General features: G+C 48.9%; 1 protein-coding gene across 3 annotated transcripts in view; it reads right to left on the reverse strand.

The window, feature by feature from the left end:
- The window catches only part of LOC149326745 (USP6 N-terminal-like protein), a 102,154-nt gene that overhangs the window by 3,885 nt on the left and 77,972 nt on the right, over positions 1-20,297 (reverse strand). For 2 of the 3 annotated variants that reach the window (XM_089562858.1, XM_089562857.1), the window contains 7 exons: positions 19,973-20,021; positions 14,679-14,744; positions 13,540-13,594; positions 9,949-10,481; positions 6,186-6,340; positions 2,313-2,549; positions 599-981 (listed from right to left, as the gene is read on the reverse strand). In XM_089562858.1, the coding sequence (XP_089418984.1) occupies positions 642-981; positions 2,313-2,549; positions 6,186-6,340; positions 9,949-10,481; positions 13,540-13,594; positions 14,679-14,744; positions 19,973-20,021 (1,435 nt within the window). In that variant the 3' untranslated portion in view covers positions 599-641. Of the gene's footprint in view, positions 1-598; positions 982-2,297; positions 2,550-6,185; positions 6,341-9,948; positions 10,482-13,539; positions 13,595-14,678; positions 14,745-19,972; positions 20,022-20,297 lie in introns of those variants that run through there. The other variant, XM_089562859.1, reaches the window with a different exon arrangement.

The raw sequence follows: 20,297 nt of genomic DNA on the forward strand, positions 1-20,297 counted from the left end.
ACAGGTGCAGCTCATGAGGATTCTTCTGTCACTCTGAAACTCCCCAAGTCTGAAGATGCTACTCGTGCCAACGAGAAAGACAGCTGAGATCAGACATCCGACTATGTCTTGCCTTTGGATGAACTGCTCCCCATAAATACTGCACCGTGGACTATTCAGGCGCCCTGTCCCACATGCGGTATTTATTTATTTATTTATGCAAGTGACTTTTCTCATCATCATCATCGTCATCAGCCTGACTGCACCCACTGCAGGGCAAAGGCCTCTCCCATGCCTCACGAATTAACCCTTTCCTTTTTAATCTCATCCACCCACCTAACCTTTCTGCCGCCCCCTGCTACGCTTGCCTTCTCTCGGAATGCACTCCGTTACCCTTAAGGACCAGCGGTTATCCTGCCTTCGCATTACATGCCCTGCCCAAGCCCACTTCTTCCTTTCGACTTTGACTAGGACGTCATTAACCTGCGTTTGTTCCCTCACCCCTTACGCCCCCTTCCGATCTCTTAACGTTACACCTATCATCTTGACCCGATTTTCAGCAAAAAATTGAGCACAGCCCACGTGAGGCCGTTCCTTGGTGCCAAGAAGTCGCACTCACATTGTGGTCCCAGTGGTGCACTGGTGCACACCCAGGGCCGCCCCTAGAGGTCAGTGGTGGTGACCTGGTGGAAGGTGGAGTTGCCCGCACTGTGTCGCAGAGTGCTGTCCCCGCTGTCGCAGCAGGCGTTGTTGGTCGCCACCGACGGTGGTGCCGCCGCGGAGGAGGAGGAGGAGTAGTGGTGCAGGTCGACGTGGATGGTGATCTTGTTGGGGTCCTGATTGGTGGGCGTCACGTCACCATTGGCCACCGTCGTTGCCACCGCTGCTGTGGCAGCCGACTCCTTGTCCGTCGTGGCTGCTGTGGCACCATGGTATGGCACATAGATGCGCACTGCCTCCCCAGTCGCCTCAGGAGGACTGCCCCCGTCAGCCACTGCCGCCCTGGTGGGGAACGCCGGAGTTAATAGACGCATTTAGCATACCGTGTACTGTGTTACCGTTACCGGAGTACCGGGACCCCGCCTATCGCCGGTGAGACACGCGCTGATTGGTCCCGACGCTGCAGGCGCGTGCGTATCTGCTGGGTACATGGCGCCATCTGGCGCCGTCAAGGCAATTTGCGCATGCGTATTGGCTGTGCGCGGGCTACCGGTACTCCGGTACCGGTAACATAAACACGATACACGGTATGCTAAAGGTGTCTAATAAAACAAATGGTTGCTACAATCGCGAAGAGTACAACTTGCACCATGCTAGCGGTGGCGACAGTTACGCGATTTGTGCATCACTGCAGTAGACTGCACAGTGGTGCCTACTGCAGAAGCGTATGGATCGGCAGCTAGACGCACTGCTTTTGTCCATATCCAGGCTCTCTTTGCTTAGTGAAGGAAGCTCCAAGCACATGTTCCATGCTGCAAGTCATGCTGAGTGCAGCTGTGCATGTTGCCCTACCATGAAATGGAGCCATGCAAAGTGAGGCACATCACACAAAAAAAATTCAGGGGGGGCGCTTTGTTGACCTAAAGTGCAGTGAGGCGAAAGGCATAAGCGCGGCGTTGCTGCTTGTGTCACTGATGAGTGGTTAAGATGTTAAGCTTCGCCTCTAAGAGTGGGACATGGCAGCATCTTGCAACGCTGCCAGGGAGTCCACAGAACACCATCGCCCGATCAGTTCTACGCCTTGCTCATCGGTAAATTTGTTTTTGAGGAAAGCAAATGTATCTGTCTCCGTAAAAGAAGGGAGGAAGAAGGTAGTGAATGAAGAGACACCGCATTCAGTAGACCAGTAGACGTGCCTTTGTTCATTCCAAACCATCGAGCTGGCATGGCGGAGTGGTTAGCGTACTCGTCTCGCACTCCAGAGACCCTGGTTCGATTCCCCAACTCGACCAATTTCCTACTCGGTTTTATTTATTTATCTGGTCTGACTAGAAGGTTAATTAGGGTAATTGGGTAATTAAGCAATTAACTAAACTCAGTCCCACTTACTTGGAGCATCACTATAGCATCCCTTTAATTGGTTGCATGGTTAACTAGCCAAAGTACAATTGGCCCCGCTTGAAATTCACGCACTGTGACATCACGACCATTTCGACCAAGTGAAAAGCGTGACATTTCGGTCGACAACCCCTGCTTACAACGATGAGGCATTAAAGGCTTCCGCGTTAAAATTCCAACTGGGAACGTATCAGCGAGGAGATTCTCTGCGAGCATGCCAGAGCGGGTGGGGAGGTAGGAGGAGGGGGGGTGTCTCTCACTGTGGCAGCACTCACAGGGCGGCGCCCCTGGTCGCCACAACGGGTGTCTGGGCCGCAGCTGCCGCAGCGGCTGCCAGGCTCTCCTGGTAGTCGACGTTGTCGTAGAGCGAGGGCGTCCTCCGCAGTGTCGCCGACGGGCTGGAGAAGCTGGACAGGTCAGCAGCCGAGGTCTGAGAGGTCTCCGCTAGCGAGTTGCGCGAGCTCAGTGGGTCCACCACCGAGCTGGCCCCATCCTCGCTGGTGTCGCAACCCCTGCGCAGAGGAGACCGAACCCTCAGGGTTTGCAGACAGCTGCCTCTTTTTATACTTCCTCTCACAGCCCATTGGCAGCACTGTGAAAGTTAGAGCTCTCCTGTCACATCAGTCCCAAGGAAGAGAACAAATAGTCCTTGAAATACCCGAGCTGTGTTGCGTAATTTTCAAACAATTATTGCCATAATTGAAAAGGCCATTTTAGCTGGTGTTCTAAAAAGCACAGCGAGCATTTGATCGGTTTTTGGTTTGGTTTATCAGGGTTTAAGGGGGGACACCGGTCTTGAAAAAAAAATTTTTATTAATGAAGTCACAGTTACAAAATCTTCAGGGAATATGTATTTTTGTGTGCTGATTCTAAATATGTCATTTAATTTCATGTAAAACAATTCCTTGAGCACTTATGCACTTTTTATGCTAGTATTTTGCGGATAGTTTTGAAGAAAATTTGCTGCAGGAAACTCTCTGAAATGTATGCCATTGGGTTCTCTTGACGCCAAGGAACACAATAAGGGTAAAATTGTCATCCTGCCTATCAAAGAACTTAAGTTATAGAGTTTTGAAGTTGTTGCTTTAGAAATAAGCAGGAAAGTATGTATTCCTGTTTCTCAAGTGGCAGCTTCAGTACCCTATTACTCAAGTTCTATGAGAGCCAGGATGATAATTTTACCCTTATTGTATTCCTTGGTATCAACAGAACCCAATGGCATACATTTCAGCGAGTTTCCTGCAGCAAATTTTCTTCAAAACTCTCTGCAAAATACTTGCATAAAAAGTGCATAATTGCGCAAGGAATTGTTTTACATGAAATTAAATGACATCTAGAATCAGCACACAAAAATACATGTGCCCTGAAAATTTCATAACTATGACTAAATTAATAAAATTTTCTTTTCAAGACCAGTGTCCCCCCTTAACATCCCAAAGCAACTCAAGCTATGAGGGACGCCGTAGTTGTGGGCTCCGGAAATTTCGACCACCTGGGGTTCTTTAATATGCATTGAATTTCGCCTTCATCTAAATTCGACCACCGCGGCCGGGATTGAACCCGCATCTTTCAGGTCAGCAGCAGTAACCGCTGAGCCACCGCTGCCGGTGCGAGCATTTCGTTAATTGGTTAAATTAGCAAATCTTAGGTTCAGACAACAAAAGGAATGAAAAATAATAATGCCCCTACCTGTGCTGCTAAGCATAATAAGCATAATAAGAAACTATGGGTTAAAATTATGAAATTCTCTTTATGTTGTCTCTCATCAACGTTTTCACTTACAGTATCTCGCACTTAAAAATTTGCTTCCAGTAACAGTATTCTCTTTCTGTTTTGGTTTGTTTTTCACAGCATATTTTTTGGAATACCAAGTTCGAACATGAGGGTACTGAGGGTTTGGCCAGTTCGAAGAATTCCTCTTGAAGACTGAAAGCAGCTTCAATGTCATTAATAAATTTGTCTTCAATCTGGCCGTTAGTTGCTTCATAGGGGCATGAACCTGACATACAGTGGACATATGTCCGATTTCGGGCATTCTGTGGGGTTTTAAACAAGCCCATGGGAACTGCTCGATATATTACTGGCTGCAGTCACCAAGGCCTACTTCATGAAAGCGCAGAAGGCATGACATGCCAATGGCCTCATAAGATCTGCGGGGATGTCCTCAGATATCTGCATCGGACGTCCATGGAAGATAGTTGCAGTTACACATGTACCTCCGCCGGACGTCCGTGGGAGATTCATCGGAGATCGGCGGATCTCCCACGGATATCCGTATATCCAAAAAGGGCTGTATGTCGTTGATTAGGTGCTTCTGTTAAGCCGCTTCACACCAGTGGCATCACCTTTGCTCTCGGGAAACTCAAGAGTTGTAAAACGCTCTTGCATCTTGCAATGCTTCAGGTATTTACACAGTTCACTGGTGTGATGTTTTTATTTTGTTGCTTATGTTACTTTGTAATGCAGCTTGTGCCACTGAGCTATTCACTCATTCTTAAAATAATGTCACTTCTGTTTGTTGAATTTTTCCACTTTTTGTTTGAGCTGCAACCTGCCGGCACACAATCTGGACTAGTACCGCGTAAACGCATCTAAGAGCCGCACGCATGTATGGACTGCACCCTATTTTCTCAAAAGAAATATTTAAAAGAAAGAAAACAACCGTGTAAGAGCCGCACCCAAACTTTTCATGACCCAGGCGGGAATAGCCTTTGAAATGCACGCGACGTAGCCTCTGAGATCGGCTGGGGCTGCAAGCAATAATGTGCTTGATCACGGAGGCCACACACGCGCACAGGAGCTTCTTGGTGCCATCCATGGATGGCACCCGAGAATGTGAGTGATCATCATCATCATCATCGTCAACTTTTTCCTGCACCGTGAGCTTCTGCTATCCATTATCATCATGAGTATCGCCAGCTCCAGCTTTTTGTGGCTGTCAAAGACAAGGGAGGACGGGAATTGTGGTAGCATGTTCAGCATGTTGTGGCTTTGTGTGCTGCTGGCGAGCGTCAAAATTTTAGCACGATGGACGAGCACCTAAATAGTTACATGGCTGGGAGTTTGCTCTCGAACAAGGCAAGCATGCGACAGGCCGGAAGTTCGGCATGGCCAAGAAGTGTGTCCGACGATAGTGCAATCAAAAGGACACATTTTTCTGAGGCAAGCCGTGCAAGTTTCCCGAAATGGAAGAAGAGCTGCTCTGCTATGTGATGGAATTGCGGAACAACGGCTATGTGTTGACAATGGACATGCTGCACGACTTCTTGTGGGATGAGCGTACACCAGAGCACAGCACCAGCTCAGAGTTGAAATACTCCATGAGTGACCATTGAACCTAGAATATTGTGGGTCATTCCAGCGGCTAAAAAAGACACGGACAAAAGTAGACGAGACAGGACGAATGCCAGTCTACCTTCGCGAGTGTCTTTTTTTAGCCACTGGAATGTCTCCCAATAGTACTAGCAACCAACTAGCCCAGTTTTCTACGCTTAATGAACCTAAAATAAATGTTGCTCATTCCCCGAGTGGTAATAAGGGAGTAATTACTCATTGACATCCACCCAAGCACAGCCATACGGCTACAAAGGAAAGCTATACAGCTTTCTCGGAAACTTTGCAGTAAAAGAAAAATTCGTCCTGGTCTGGGGTTCGAACCCGGGACCACCGCTCACCAGAGCAGTCGCTCTACCAATTGAGCTAACCGGGATGGTAAGCTCGTGGTAGGGCTAGAGCGAATTGATCAATAACTTGAAGTGAGAACAGTGTTCACCAAATGTTTAAGGGAATCCCCCAAGGTGAAGTAGATTTGTCCAGGACGAATTTTTCTTTAACTGCAAAGTTTCTGTGAAAGCTGTATAGCTTTCCTTTGTAGCCGTATGGCTGCGCTCGGGTGGATGTCAATGAGTAATTACTCCCTTATTACAAATCCACTCCACCTTGGAGGATTACCCTAAACACTTAGTCAATCCCTGATTGGTGTGTTCTTACTATAAACAAATTTTTTTTTTCCGCACACCGCGTATATGGGCCGCACCCCGAAAATTGTCCCTCGAATATGAAAAAAAGAGTGTGGCCTTTACACGCATTTGTACGGAACATCGAAGAGCCCCCCTGGGTGATTGGCTGACGATTGGCCAAAGACTGACCGGCGGCCCAGAGGGGAGGCTCCCTTGCGAAGCAGGCTGCTGGTGCCCCCAACGGGAGTCGCTGGACACCCTTCGGACACCACATCGTCATTCTCGGTGGCAGCTGGTGTGGCCCGGCCCGTTGGCGTCGATGCCCGGCTCCCGCCATTGGTCAGCTGCACACACAGACACATGCACACCGTGAGGGGATAGAAGAGCAGAGCACACTGCCACACTGCAGATTTTTTACACAAGGTTAAAATTATTAGAAATTATTCGAGACAAATTTCTACTTACTTCGAATTCACTTCGAGGCAAAAAAAATCGCTACTCGCACACCTTTACACACTACTCATTGCAGTATACCAGCACTAGCACTCCGAGACCATGTGACAAGTTGAATGTGCTTCAGGGTGGGTTTGGGTCTCTTCTACTCATTTTCCACACCACGTCGCTGTTATGGAGTGAAGTCAACCTAAATAAAGCCTCAAGGTCACCTGGTGTGCTTCGCTCGATTTGCTGTTGAAAGCGTTGTGGAAACTAACTGCACCTTAATTTTAACGAGTGATTATCCTAGTTATAGACAGTGTACTGGTCACAGGATTAGACATCTTGTGATAGGCACCATGTTCTGCGCCTTCAATGAGAAGCAGGTTAGGCCTAGCAACGCCTAAAGAATGGTCCCCTACCAGCACGCCAGCAGGTGGCCCGTCGCTGCATAAAGCACATCACCAGCATGGGTGCTATGTATTTTAAGGCGAAAGCCTTTAATGCCTCATACTGTCATTAGCAGCCGTGTCGGTAGATGCGTCACGAGTTTCGCTTACTTGCCTTATATGGGTGTATACCGATCATTACTTAATCAATACTTAATGATAATTACATAATAATTAATGACTAACTGAGTAATAATAGTTAACAAATTAGCCTAATTAACCTTTCTAGTCAGACCAGATAAATAAATGAAACCAAGTAGGAAATTGATCAAGTTTGGAAACCAAACCAGGGTCTCGGGTCCCTAACCACTCCGCCATGCCAGATCAATGCTTTGGAATGAACAAAGGCGGGTCTAGTGAATCTAGTGAATACAGTGTCTTCATTCACTCCCATCTTCCTCCCTTCCTGTTACTGCAAGGTTCAGGTGTCCACCGAGATATGCCCACCCAGATATGTGAGACAGATACATTTCCTTTCCTCAAAAACCAATTTACCACTGTACAGCTGCCAGGGAGTCCACTGTTCTGTGGACTCCCTGGCAGCGTTGCAAGACGTTATTGTGTTCCACTCTTAGAGGCGAAGCTTGACATCTTAACCACACATCAGGGACACAAGCAGCAACACCCCATTTAAGGCTTTCGCCTCACCGCACTTTAGGGTCAGCAAAGTACCCCCTGAATTTTTTGCTCCTAGGTTGCAAATAAGCTTATCTATTGCCATTTTTTACATATATAATTATCAACGTAGCTATTTCGCAATCCCCTTCAGGTTCGATTCACCCAGGTTTGACTAATACATCCTGGATTGTTGTAGCAGTCACGGATAATACATCCGTGACTGCTACAACAATAAGCACTTCCGTACTTTCACCTGTCTTCCAGTTCAATATCAATCTCCCACTGTAACAGATGCAATGATGAGCACCCTGGAAAAGCCAGTGGAGACTTCATTCACAAGGTGGCTGCAGGTGTTTCCAGTGAAACACAGTACAATCATGTAGGCATGTTTAAAAAAAAATGCGAGAAAAAAACACACCATCCCCAAAATCATATCCAAAGCACCCAAGATTTCACGAATAAGATACAGAGGCGTTTACTACCAACTTCAGTTGATAAAATATTCAGGGGAACTTTGGCTCTTTAAAGTGCTGCAAGGCGAAAGCCTTTACTTGTGCACTGGTTTGCAGTGTTTTTTTTTTAACTTTTTCTTTTTAAAACTTCTAATGTTTATTTTTAATTTTTTTTTAGACAGAGGAGGGAGGAAGATGGGAGTGAACTAAGACCACGTATTCACTAGACGTGCCTTTGTTCATTCCAAACCATCGAGCTGGCATGGCGGAGTGGTTAGCGTGCTCGTCTCGCACTCCGGAGACCCTGGTTTGATTCCCCAACTCGACCAATTTCCTACTCGGTTTTATTTATTTATTTATTTACTTATTTTACTTGGAGCGTCACTGTACCCTCCCTTTAATCTGTTGCATGGTGACTCGCCAAAGTACAATTGGCCCCGTTTGAAATTCGCGCACTGTGACGTCACGGCCATTTTGACCAATTGAAAAGCGTGACATTTCTGTCGAAAACAACTGCTTACAACGATAAGGCATTAAAGGCTTTTGCCTTAAATTGTCCTTGCAGTTCTGAACCCAAGACCTGAATATCTCCTCCTTTAGTGTTCTCCAAGTCCAGTCCACATACGCGTTGTCTTCAGTGTGAAAGAAACTTGGCAACACATCCGGTGCATCGACAGTAGTGGTAAAAGTAACCAATCTCTCTTCCGTTTATTTCGTTGACTTTTTCTTGATTATCTGCACTTTTGTACACATGCACTGTGGGGAAGCTGCCAGGGTGGTTGACTCGCAGCATTCTTGCTCTTCATGCTACATTCCTCACAACCAGTCCACTCATATGTAAGTGCCTCCATTTTTTCTAATGCTTTGCCCCGTTGCCCTTAGCCAGTGCAGAGAAGCCGCTGCGTTTCTCCCCTTCGTGTCGTGTTCATACGAGTGAACGGCCAATTTGTATGTTAATGCACCTTTTTTCTTTTTGCATGCTTTACCCCTTTGCACCTAGGCACCGCAGGCAAGGCACCAAAGAGGGTGACTGCCGCTGTGTTCTAGCTCTTCAAGTTGCCTACCCCCAGATTCTGCCCGCTCGTACGTTTTCACATCAGCTTTTGCCAACTCATGAGATGAGCAGAATTTGCTGAAAATTTGAACATAGTTACTGATAGATTTTATTGCCCGGTAACTTATCATCCGGAAAAAATTTAGGCGTGGTTTAGCTCCGGTGAAGTTTGGTCTGCTGCGTTGGCTGCGACGCTTTTCGAGTTGTGCAGTGCCTTTTTCTGCTGCCTCTCGAGCGCGTTGTCTCTTTCCAGCTTGGTCCTGTCGCCGTTGCTTCTCCTTAGCGCTTTGCATAACGACAAGGTTCCACCGAGGCGAAGAGCGCATATACTACCACGAAGCGCCACCTCCTCACATCCTACCTCGGCGGAGAGTACGCATCTGGCGGGAGCGAGCGACTACGTGCGCGGCAGCGGCGCGGCGTCAACGACGGCAACGCCACCTGGAGGAGCTAGGCTGAAACGGTTGCTAGGCAACGGCTGTTCAAGGCCATTCGTGCCTACCGGCTACGCGACAGGGCGAAAACATGGCGTAGTGCTGCTAACGCAACAAAAAATACTAGCCCTACGGGGCATTTTATATAGCTCACAATTTTATGGCGAAAGCAATACAAGTTGCACTTTCGGCCCTTCGCGTAGTGAGGCCGGTAGCTACTATATTAGCATATTGGATTGGATTGGATTGGATTGCATAACTGATGCATCACCACAAGTTCAACCACAAGCACCACCACCAGCTACACTACCAGCTGAACCATGGCGTAGCTACGGATATTGCTTTCGCAATTACCGGGCTTAACCAAGCTAAGCCACAGCCAATTTTTTAGTGTATCAAGTAGGAGCGTATCAGCGATGTTCTACACCAATACAGAACCGAATCTGGCGGTGACCCTAGTTCAATGGTGGGTGAGAAAGAGGCCCCTCTCGCATTGCCGGCAGCACTCACCGTGCGGCTGTTGGAGTTCCGGACGGGGGCCCTGGGTGACCGGTGGTGCGGGGGCAGGCAGGCGGTGGGGGGCAGCTCGAGGCCGAAGGGCCGCTGGGGCAGCTCGGCCGCGGGCGCCCTGCCCGGGGGCACGGCCAGCCCGTGCCGGCGCAGCTCGTCCATGGCCTCCTGCAGGGCCTCCATGGCGGCGTCGTCGTGGAAGCCAAAGTCCTGCTCGAGGCGTGCCTGCAGGAAGTCGATCATCTCCTCCATGCCCATGCGCAGCAGCGTCTTGCGGTGCAGCCGCAGCAGCGTGTACGACATGGCCGTCAGCACGGGCTCCCCGTCCAGCACGTAGGCGTCCCAGAGGCGCAGGGTCAGCGTGAAGGGCACCCGGTCCAGGAAGCACTGGAAGAACCACTTGAGCGTGTACAGCGAGGTGTGCATCTCGTAGCGGTCCAGGTGCCGCTTCAGCTTCGGCAGCAGCCGGCCCAGCACCTTGTCGTGGTGCTCCTGGAAGCGGCGCAGCTTCGGGAAACCCTGGATGAAGAAGCCTGCACCACCACCACTCTATTGAGGTGAAAGCCTTTAATGGCTCATATTCAAAGCCATGACTCTGCCCGTCCATCCGCTACATGCGAGCATTCGCGACTCGTGGCGTTTACAACAGATGGCGCCACCCGTCCGAGCGTTTGCGATTTGTGGCGTTTACAAACAGATGGCGCCGCCCGTCCGAGCGTTTGCGACTCGTGGCGTTTACAAACAGATGGCGCCACCCGTCCGAGCGGTCGCGACTCGTGGCGTTTACAACAGATGGCGCCACCCGTCCGAGCGGTCGCGACTCGTGGCGTTTACAACAGATGGCGCCACCCGTACGAGCGTTCGCGATTCGTGGCGTTTACAAACAGATGGCGCCACCCGTCCGAGCGTTCACGACTCGTGGCGTTTACAACAGATGGCGCCACCCGTCCGAGCATGCTAACCACGACGCCACACCGACTACCTGCCAACGCATATGCAGTTCTCCTAGTCGAGCGTAGGGACGCTGGAGAGCATTGCGGGAAAGGCTTTCGCCTCATCGCACTTCACATCACCAAAGTGCCCCCTCGAAGTTTTTTGTCAATGCAATGACATTCAGGCTGTCATCTCGCAAAAAACTTCCCGCTTCTCTGTCACCAAATTCTGATTAATCAAGAGGGTCGTGATCAACACCACATGGTCACGAGTGGACAAATCATAGGGCACAACCAAATTTGAAAAATTCTGAAGTTGGCCCGCCCGAAAAAATTCCAAAGGACACCTGGAATTTTGAAAGCAAGCTAACCCCAGAAATAGACTACCGTGGATTACAGTGTAGATTAAAGTGGAGCAGTGGGATGGGTTAGTAGAATCCCATATTATCCAGTGGAAGGTTCTGGAAAATTCTGGCAGGTGACTCATGCACACCTTGCAAGGGCACTGGAGCCTGTTCCAATGGCAGTTTAGGCGGGAAAATTGCAAGAACAACACTAGACACTCACTGTAGACGCCATAGCAGGCAGCCTACTAAATGCTATCACATTTTCTTTTAAAAATGCGTTTAGAAGGCCTCGCAGTGTTTCAGCATCGCACCAGGAGCTCACACCTCACACAGAAATTCTTAAGAATGTTGATGCCTATCTCGAATGAAATCAGTTGAGATTTCTTTGAAGAAGTTGCAACCCTTCTGCTCGTTCAAAGTTTGAGCAAGCTGCCAGGCGATGCAGTTAGGGCATGTATAAACCATGTAAACCACAAAGTGTCGACATTCGCCTCTGGTAAACATGAACACAAAGATGGACCATTCGTCGGGACAATCAGAAACCTGGAGGAAAGGTGGCCATTCGACATTTCTATACAAACTGCACGCTAAGAAAACCTGAAAGCCGCCCGACTGCACTAAACAGCTTGAAACAAGAAACACTCGCCAAAACACTGACAAGAACATGTTTGTTCTCTCTGAGAGCTAGCAATTACTTTTTTCTGAAAACAATGGTACCCCTGCAAAACTTGTAACAATGAGCACTTTATCGTGCTCACTTTTTATCTGTGTACTGTTTACTGTTTACTGTGCACTGTTTATTGCATAACTATATACTGCACATGTTGCTTACAGTTCCTTAGAGGTAGCAGCTGTATATAAACAGGCCCTTTTATTTTTCTGCATCCTAAACTGGACATTAAAACTGTTGCTGTAGATCGAGTTGCCCAGGCTTAGTGAAGCTGTATACTATGTTTCATACGTAGCAGTAAATGCTGCCAAAGATAGCGCTCCTGTTCGCACAGGCTATGTCCACGTCCAAAAAGTGCCATACGGCCAAAGTGAAGGCAGCCATATTTCATTGTGGAAGGTCTCAAGTACCATTACTGTCAACCTCCTGCACTTCACCTCTTGCCACATTTTTGTCCTGCGACTTATCAAGACTGTGAAAAGTGACAATTACATGTGGCGGGATTATAACTGGTGGGTAGTGCGAATCACCTTTACTCCATCAGTGACTAAGAAGTAGTTCACACTCGGTAAAAATTCAGGGGGCACTTTGGCTCTCTGAAGTGCTGCAAGGCGAAAGCCTTTCCTGGCGCACTGTTTGGCATTGAGTGCGAGACTGTTTGTGCTGTACCAGTGCTTCATTTGACTACACACACTTTGACTACACATTACAACTACACACTCTGACTGCCTACTTTGACTGCTTCTTTAGCCCGACTCTCTGCTTCGATGAGTTAGGTTATATCTGTGGCTCTGTTCGCAGTAATGAGGTATGTAATGAGGTCACCCACGGATGCCTTGCGCCCCCTGTTGGAGCTGACGACAACCATTTTTTGTTAGTTGTCGTCTGCTCCAAAAGGGGGCGTCAGGCATCCGTGGGTGACCTCATTACTTCGAATTCGCGCCCTCCGACGTCATGACCATTTCGACCAACTGAAAAGCGTGACACCTCTGCTGACAACCTTCTGTCGACAACGATGAGGCATTAAAGGATTTCACCTTAAAAATTATAACCAGAGGGCCTGACAACCGAGCGCCTAACAGCTTTGACCTTGACTTTCAGTGTTACTACTTCGTTTTATACCGCTGTTTGTTTTCGTCCACACACTCACCAAGGCTTCGAGAAGAACAAATGATATGGGCGGAGCAATATGGTTTTGCCGACACACTATTTCCAGCAGTGTTGCACGCTATGTATGAAGCAGAGTATAAGTCGCCCAGGTTTCGGATATCCGCATCGGACGTCAGTGGGAGATAGTTGCAGTTACACATGTACAGCCTTTGTCAAAAGTTTAGAGCCCAGGGGGTTTGCTTCTAAGCACTATTGTGGCGCTCCTGTAACACTAATGGAAGTCCTACGCATCGGAGGTAGCAGGACCAAAAATCTTCTTACCTTCAGGAGATTTGGGACGCTGAGGACGCATTACGAGCAAAGCAATGTGGCCTGGAAGCCGACCCCCTGGGCTCTAAACTTTTGACAAAGGTTGTACCTCCGCAGGACATCCGTGGGAGATTTGCTGGAGATCTGCGGATCTCCCATGGATATCCGTATATCCGAAAAGAGCGGTACGTCGTTATGCATGGAAGAAATACATTGAACTCACCATGCATGGCATGCCTCTCATCCGTCATGAGCACAGATATGGCCCAGAAGGCATCCTGCAACAACAAGGACGGAACAACGTGCGTCAAAAACAAGACTCTCTCTACAAGTGGGCTCACAGCTGCAAACAAACGGTCTTCAGTGAAAAAAGGCTGAAACCAGCGAGCACAGCAATGGCACAGGGAATGCAGCAAGTGCACTGCAAATGTGGACCCCCAAAAGCATTCAGGACAAAGAGCGTGCAGCCCAGTGTTGACACTACTAGAAATAAAGAAGAACCACTGTTACTGCTTGGAGGATGATGATGATGAGGAGGGGGAGGAGATTCGTACCACTGAGCTTCTACTGTACTACTATGTGGGGTTTACTGCTGCGGTGGCAACTCTGGCCATAATGGGCAAAAAACCAGGTGGTTATTTACTATCACAGTTATTAGTGATCAACCAGGGCGTTTGAAGACGCACAAGAATAAGACTAAGTGTACTGTATGCAGAGCAGACGAAGGACAAACAGTGTGCTCAAGCAGCGCATACTACCGTATTTACTTGCATATAGGTCGATGTTTTTTTTTCACAAATGTTGCCCATAATTAGTTCTCGACCTATATTCGTGACCAAACAACATCGACCTATATTCGTGACGCAAGTCTTCATCATCATCATGCGGTTGCACACAGTGAATATCTGTGTGTACCCGCATTGCTCTTTCGCTCATTTCTGTGGTCTTATCGTGGTAGACAGCTTAGAAAGCAGTATATTTTGGCATTCTGGGCAGGAGCGGTGACAGTAGTGCACGGGAGGTTTTGGAGGCGTACAACATAAGAAAAAGAGGAAAAAGGTGTATCAGCGATACATCTGTAAACCATTTTAAAGCTGAGGTTTCATATCTTGAACGGTTCTGTTGATTGCCTATCAGATTTCTTTCTGTGCATGCCTAGGTTTCTGTATATTTTCTCGCTTTTCAGAGATTAAAGTCAGATGAAGTCTGTGCTTGTCCTACGTCATCTGTGCATGCTTTTCAAAAGATATGGGTCGACTTATATTCAAGTAACTTTTTTTAATTTCTCGGCGAGCCCAATGTATAGGTGTCGACCTATATTCGTGGTTGACCTATATGCGAGTAAATACGGTAGGCACTCACCTCCTCGTTCATGTACATGAGCAGCAGGGCAGCGATCTGGCTCATCCCCTGGCAATAGCCCACCTCCTGGAAAAGGGGGGGGGGGGGGGGGGGAAGAGGGGTATGTGTACAGCACCACCCACACACACTGGCACACTTCAACCTGCCCAAGGCCAAAAAACTTGGCCACCGTGATGTGCAACTGGTCAGCAGGACGACAGCACTTCAAGACACACATTACCCATGCATATCGGAGTAGAACGTTCTTGCGCGCTAGCTGGTTCATTGCAGAAAAGATTAGCACTGCGCGTATGGAACACGACAGGAGAATGAGGAACGCCTGTGTTGTCATCTGTGTTCCTCGTTCTCCTGTCGTGCTCGATTCGCGCAGTACTAATCTTTCCGTGCGTAACATCGTTGCACCTGAAAAGAGGGTATCTCCATAGTGGGATGCAACTTCAGGGGGTGACGCGGCTCTGAAATCCCAAAAAGTGGACAAAAATGTATTTTTTTTTCAAATTGTACCTGCTTGTATCCACAGTTTCTAATACTGCCCCGAAGTTTCCCACCTGAAATAGACTGAGCAGTACTTGAATAACACCATCTGTCGGGCTAGTTGGTTGCGATCCATATGTATCAGCAGCGCGAAGACCACACAGGAAGAAGAAGGAGAAGAAGGTAAAGAGCGCTGACTTCCAACTTTTATTTGAGCAAAAAACTGAACCCGCACTTTCATACACATACCAGGTAAAATCCCACCAGGGGGGGTAATCAAGGCGCGCAATCGAATTGGGACCAACACAATGTCCAGGGCATCAATATGATAACTACTATCGCACTATACAAAGACTTCCATGAAATGAAGCACGAATGACATGCGGAAAAACAAGACAATGTAAAAACAGGGTTGAGTGTGCGCAAATGGAAAAATGGAAAAACAGGGTTGAGGGCGCGAATTTTGCTAAAAGCAAAAAAACATGAGAAGGCGAGACACGGTAAAAACGTAAGCGATGCGAAGGGATGAGCGCCAACAATTAACACGGCGCTCTTTACCTTCTTCTCCTTCTTCCTGTGTGGTCTTCACGCTGCTGATACATATGAGCAGTACTCTAGCTCACTGGACCACTCAATCACACTGTGAGTGGCATCCGGCTACAAGCTGAGGCAATTATGCGCCTTTCCTTCTCTGAAAACCACTGGAAGGTTTAGACTCCACTGCTTTTCAGGAAAGGAAAGACACATGACTGGCTCCCTGGGTCAGTGGACACCTTAATCGCGCACCTCCGCAATGCTAAACTACCAGGCGTTTTTTTTTTTCTAAATTCAATCAATCAATCTTTATTTTGCATTTTTAATACAGATCGTATCCCATTATAGAACATCATGATGCCTGCCTAATTTACTGTATAAACGCACGTAAGGGCCGCATCTGTGTATGGGCCACACCCCATTTTCCGAAGGAAATGTTTAAAAAAAAAAAAAATCCGTTTAAGGGCCGCACCCGAACTTTCATTGACCCAGGCGGGAATAGCCTTCTAAATGCACGTGCCGTGGCCTCCGCGATTGGCTGCGGCTGCGAACAACGATGTGCTCGATCGCGGAGCGCTTGATCGCAGAGGCCAAGCACGCGCACAAGAGCTCCCAAAAACCGTCCATGGATGGCACCCGAGGCCGCAGTCATCATCATCATCATCGTCAATTTTTTTTTTCTCCGCCGCAACTTCCTGCTATCTACATCAGCATCAGTATCGCCAGTTCCAGTCTTTTGTGGCGTGTTAGCGTGCTCAACGCAGTTGTGGTGGTTGTGGCTTTCGCGGGCAGCTGCCGCCGAGCGTTGCAGTTTTAGCACGATGGGCAAGCACCGTAATAGCTACACGGCTGGGAATTAGCTCTCGAACGTGGTAAGTGTGCAGCAGACGGGGAATTCAACGTGGCTGAGCGGTGTCTGCCGATGCTGCAACCAAAAGGGTGCATTGAGAAACAAGCTGCAAAAAGGGCGCTTTCCAAGGCAAGCCGTGCGAGTTTCCGAAACTGGAAGAAGAGCTGCTTTGCTATGTGATGGAAGTGTGGAAGAACGTCTACGCTTGACAGCACACATGCTGTGCGGCTTATTTTGGGATGAGCGTGCCAGAGCACAGCACCAGCTCAGAGTCGAAACACTTCCCGAGTGACGATTGAACACAGAATAAATGCCGCTCATTCCCTGTTTGCTGTTTGCTGTGTTTTTACTTACAAAAAGAATTTTTTTTTGCTCATCGCATGTATGGGCCACAACCCTAAAATTGGCCCCCAAATCTGGAGAAAAAAAATGGCTGAGGCTTAGCTTAGGTTAAGCCTAGTCAGATGCGAAGCATATTGTCACCGAGTTGCATATCGAGCACGCCGCTTGGCTAGACGTTCTTCACGCTCTTCATCAGTCTCTGTAGCACGCCGCAACTTTTGCTTCTCATTCCAACGAGCAGCCCTGTCTCCAGGAGGCATCTCTATCCCGTGTACGCCTAGCAGAGGTACCGCCGCTCCAGCATCACGCGTTCACTACAGCGCACCTAGCGGCAGAAGCAGGAAACACATTGGTCGCGACGCCTTGCGCGACGGCGCGAGCTGGGGCCCCGTTTCTCCTATGTCGTTACGTCACGCATCACGTGGTCCTCCTTGGTCGCGACGCCTCGCGCGACGGCGCGAGTTGGGCCCCCGTTTCTCATCTGCTGTGACGTCACGCACCACGTGGTCATCCTTGGTCATGACGCCTCGCGCGACGGCGCGAGTTGGGCCCCCGTTTCTCATCTGCTGTGACGTCACGCACCACGTGGTATGACATGGAGGTCACGAAAGGTCAAAGGTAACGACACCGCCGCGCTCGAGGAGCTGGGTTGGGCTATTTTAGTATGCTTCGCATAAAATGTGCAGCCCTTGCATGCGTTTATACGGTAGTTACTACAGCCTCTTTGCCTCACAAGCAGTCTACCCTAATAGTGACCGATGGTGTTGCAGTTCTTTTCCACGTATACAACACTGCCCAATTGTGCTTGAATACACTCCCTGCACACTCCGCTTTGGGTGGTATGGTCGGGGCCACACTGTTCGCCCCTTCCAGGACCAGCATGGACCCCTGCCAAGAGGCTGTCAGTTGAGTCAGCAGCACTCGAGGAATGCACCTTGCGAATGAGGGGTCTCTGAACCACACAGGACGGTGGAATTATCAGAGCAACAAATTCTCGGCCAACACTGCCTCAGTGTTCCACTTCAGAGCTTTAGGTACGGGAGCTTCAAGTGTTTACACCAATGTGCTCAGCAAACGTGGAGAAGTCCAGATCCAAACACCCGTGGGTGTTTCCTTTCCGGAAACATGCCTTCAAAGACACAAGTAGCGCCATCTACCTCATGGATTTTGCACCGCTATTGGGATTCAAAGCCGCCTTCGCCATATCTGGCATACTTCATTGTTATATGAGGTAATAACTTTAATAAACGTATGCATCACAACATGATGAATCGCTTGACACCATCCGGAACCCCCCGTGACAAACGGTACGAATGTAATAGCTGTCTGAAGGTCCCCGAAATGCACGGTTTGGGGGCAGAAAAGTCGTCGTTGCGAATCCCACACATACTTTGGGCTTCATCTCAATTATTAATTTTATCCTTAGGAACCTGCCAAGTCATTTGGCACCACTCGGAACATTCTGCACCAAACAAGTGGGCCCCAATTTAATGCAAATGGTAGTCCCGGGGGGGGGTGTCCCACTTTGATGGACACCATACTGGCACATACCGTATAAACGCATACAAGGGCCACGCCCCATTTTCCCAAAGGAAATCTTTAAAAAAAATAAATTCGTACAAGGGCCGCACCCGAACTTTCCATGACCCAGGCAGGAATAGCCTTCTAAATGCATGTGCCGTGGCCTCCGTGATCAAGCACACTGTTGCTCACTGATCGCGGAGGCCATGCACATGCACAGGAGCTTCGAAGTGCCGTCCAAGGATGGCACCCAAGGTCGCAGTCATCATCATCGTCAACTTTTTTTTGCACCGTGGCCTCCCGCTATCCACATGTGCATCAGTATCACCAGCTCCTGCCTTTTGTTGCTTTTGTGGGGTGTTAGCGTGGTCACCGTAGTTATGGTGGTCGTGGCTTTCGCGTGCTGCCGCCGAGCATAGCAGTTTTAGCACAATGGGCAAGCACCTTAATAGCTACATGGCTGGGAGTTTGCTCTCAAACATGGTAAGCGTGCGGCAGGCAGGAAATTCGATGTGGCCGAGAAGTGCGTCTGATGATCGTGCAACCAAAAGGATGCATTCAGAAACACAAGCTGCAAAAAGCGCGCTTTCCGAGGCAAGCCATTGCAAGTGTCCCGAACTGGAAGAAGAGCTGCTCCGCTATGGGATGGAAGTGTGGAACAACGGCTACGCGTTGACAGCGGACAAGTTGCGGGGCTTCTTTTGGGATGAGCGTGCACCAGAGCACAGCACCAGCTCAGAGTCGAAATACTCGGCGAGTGACGACTGAAGCTAGAATAAATGCCACTCATTCTCTCGTTGGTGTGTTTTTACTTCAAAAAAGTTTTTTTTGGCACATCGTGTGTATGGGCTGCACCCCGGAAATTGACCCTTGAATCTGGAAAAAAAAAGTGCGGCCCTTACATGCGTTTATACGGTATATAACGGATCGAAAGTATAGGCATCAATTGAGGCACTACGCGCCCACTGTCGCTATGTGACATAGTGTGGTCACATGGCTACTGTTTTTGTCAATTCGACCTTCATTGCAGACAGACGCATCCCTGACAAACGCAAGTAGCAAGAGCCAACACTCTTCAAAGGGGACTGGATGTAGCATGACACGTCCACCACAGACTGCTATCCCCTGTTCAGTGCCCTGTGCCACCAGGCTGCAGATGACGTGGATGAACAAGGCAGAGAAGATGGAATTACTGTTGTGCTACTAGGCTGCAGATAACATGGATGAACAAGGCAGAGAAGATGGAATTACTGTTGTGCTACTAGGCTGCAGATAACATGGATGAACAAGGCAGAGAAGATGGAATTACTGTTGTGCTACTAGGCTGCAGATAACATGGATGAACAAGGCAGAGAAGATGGAATTACTGTTGTGCCACTAGGCTGCAGATGACATGGATGAACAAGGCAGAGAACATGGAATTACTGGCAAGCGCAAAACAAACAAGAGAAGGAAGAGGGAAGCCAAAGACTGCCAACCAGTGTTTCGACCAGCCAACCTTTCGACTTGTCAAAATGTTGGCTGGCGGACTGGGCTTCCCTCCTGACCCATGGTAGTGCAAGGCGCCACTCACTGTGTTGTAGACTGAGTACGCTGCTAGGACGTGGAACAGAGCCTGCTGCCTGCAAGGGAAACAAAATACCAGCCGTCACGGGAGGGGCGGGGGGGGGGAATTCACAAGGGTAAGCTATACAGTACGCCGCCGCGGTGGCTCAGTAGCTATGGTGCTTGGCTGCTGGCCCAAAAGACGCGGGTTCCATCCCGGCCGCGGCGGCCGAATTTCGATGAAAGCAAAATTCTAGAGGCCCGTGTACTGTGCGATGTCAGTGCACGTTAAAGAACCCCAGGTGGTCGAAATTTCCGGAGCCCTCCACTACGGTGTCTCTCATAGCCTGAGT

This window comes from Amblyomma mixtum, chromosome 10, assembly GCF_055824585.1.
Source record: "Amblyomma mixtum isolate Tamu chromosome 10, ASM5582458v1, whole genome shotgun sequence".
Classification (NCBI taxonomy): Eukaryota; Metazoa; Arthropoda; class Arachnida; order Ixodida; family Ixodidae; genus Amblyomma; species Amblyomma mixtum.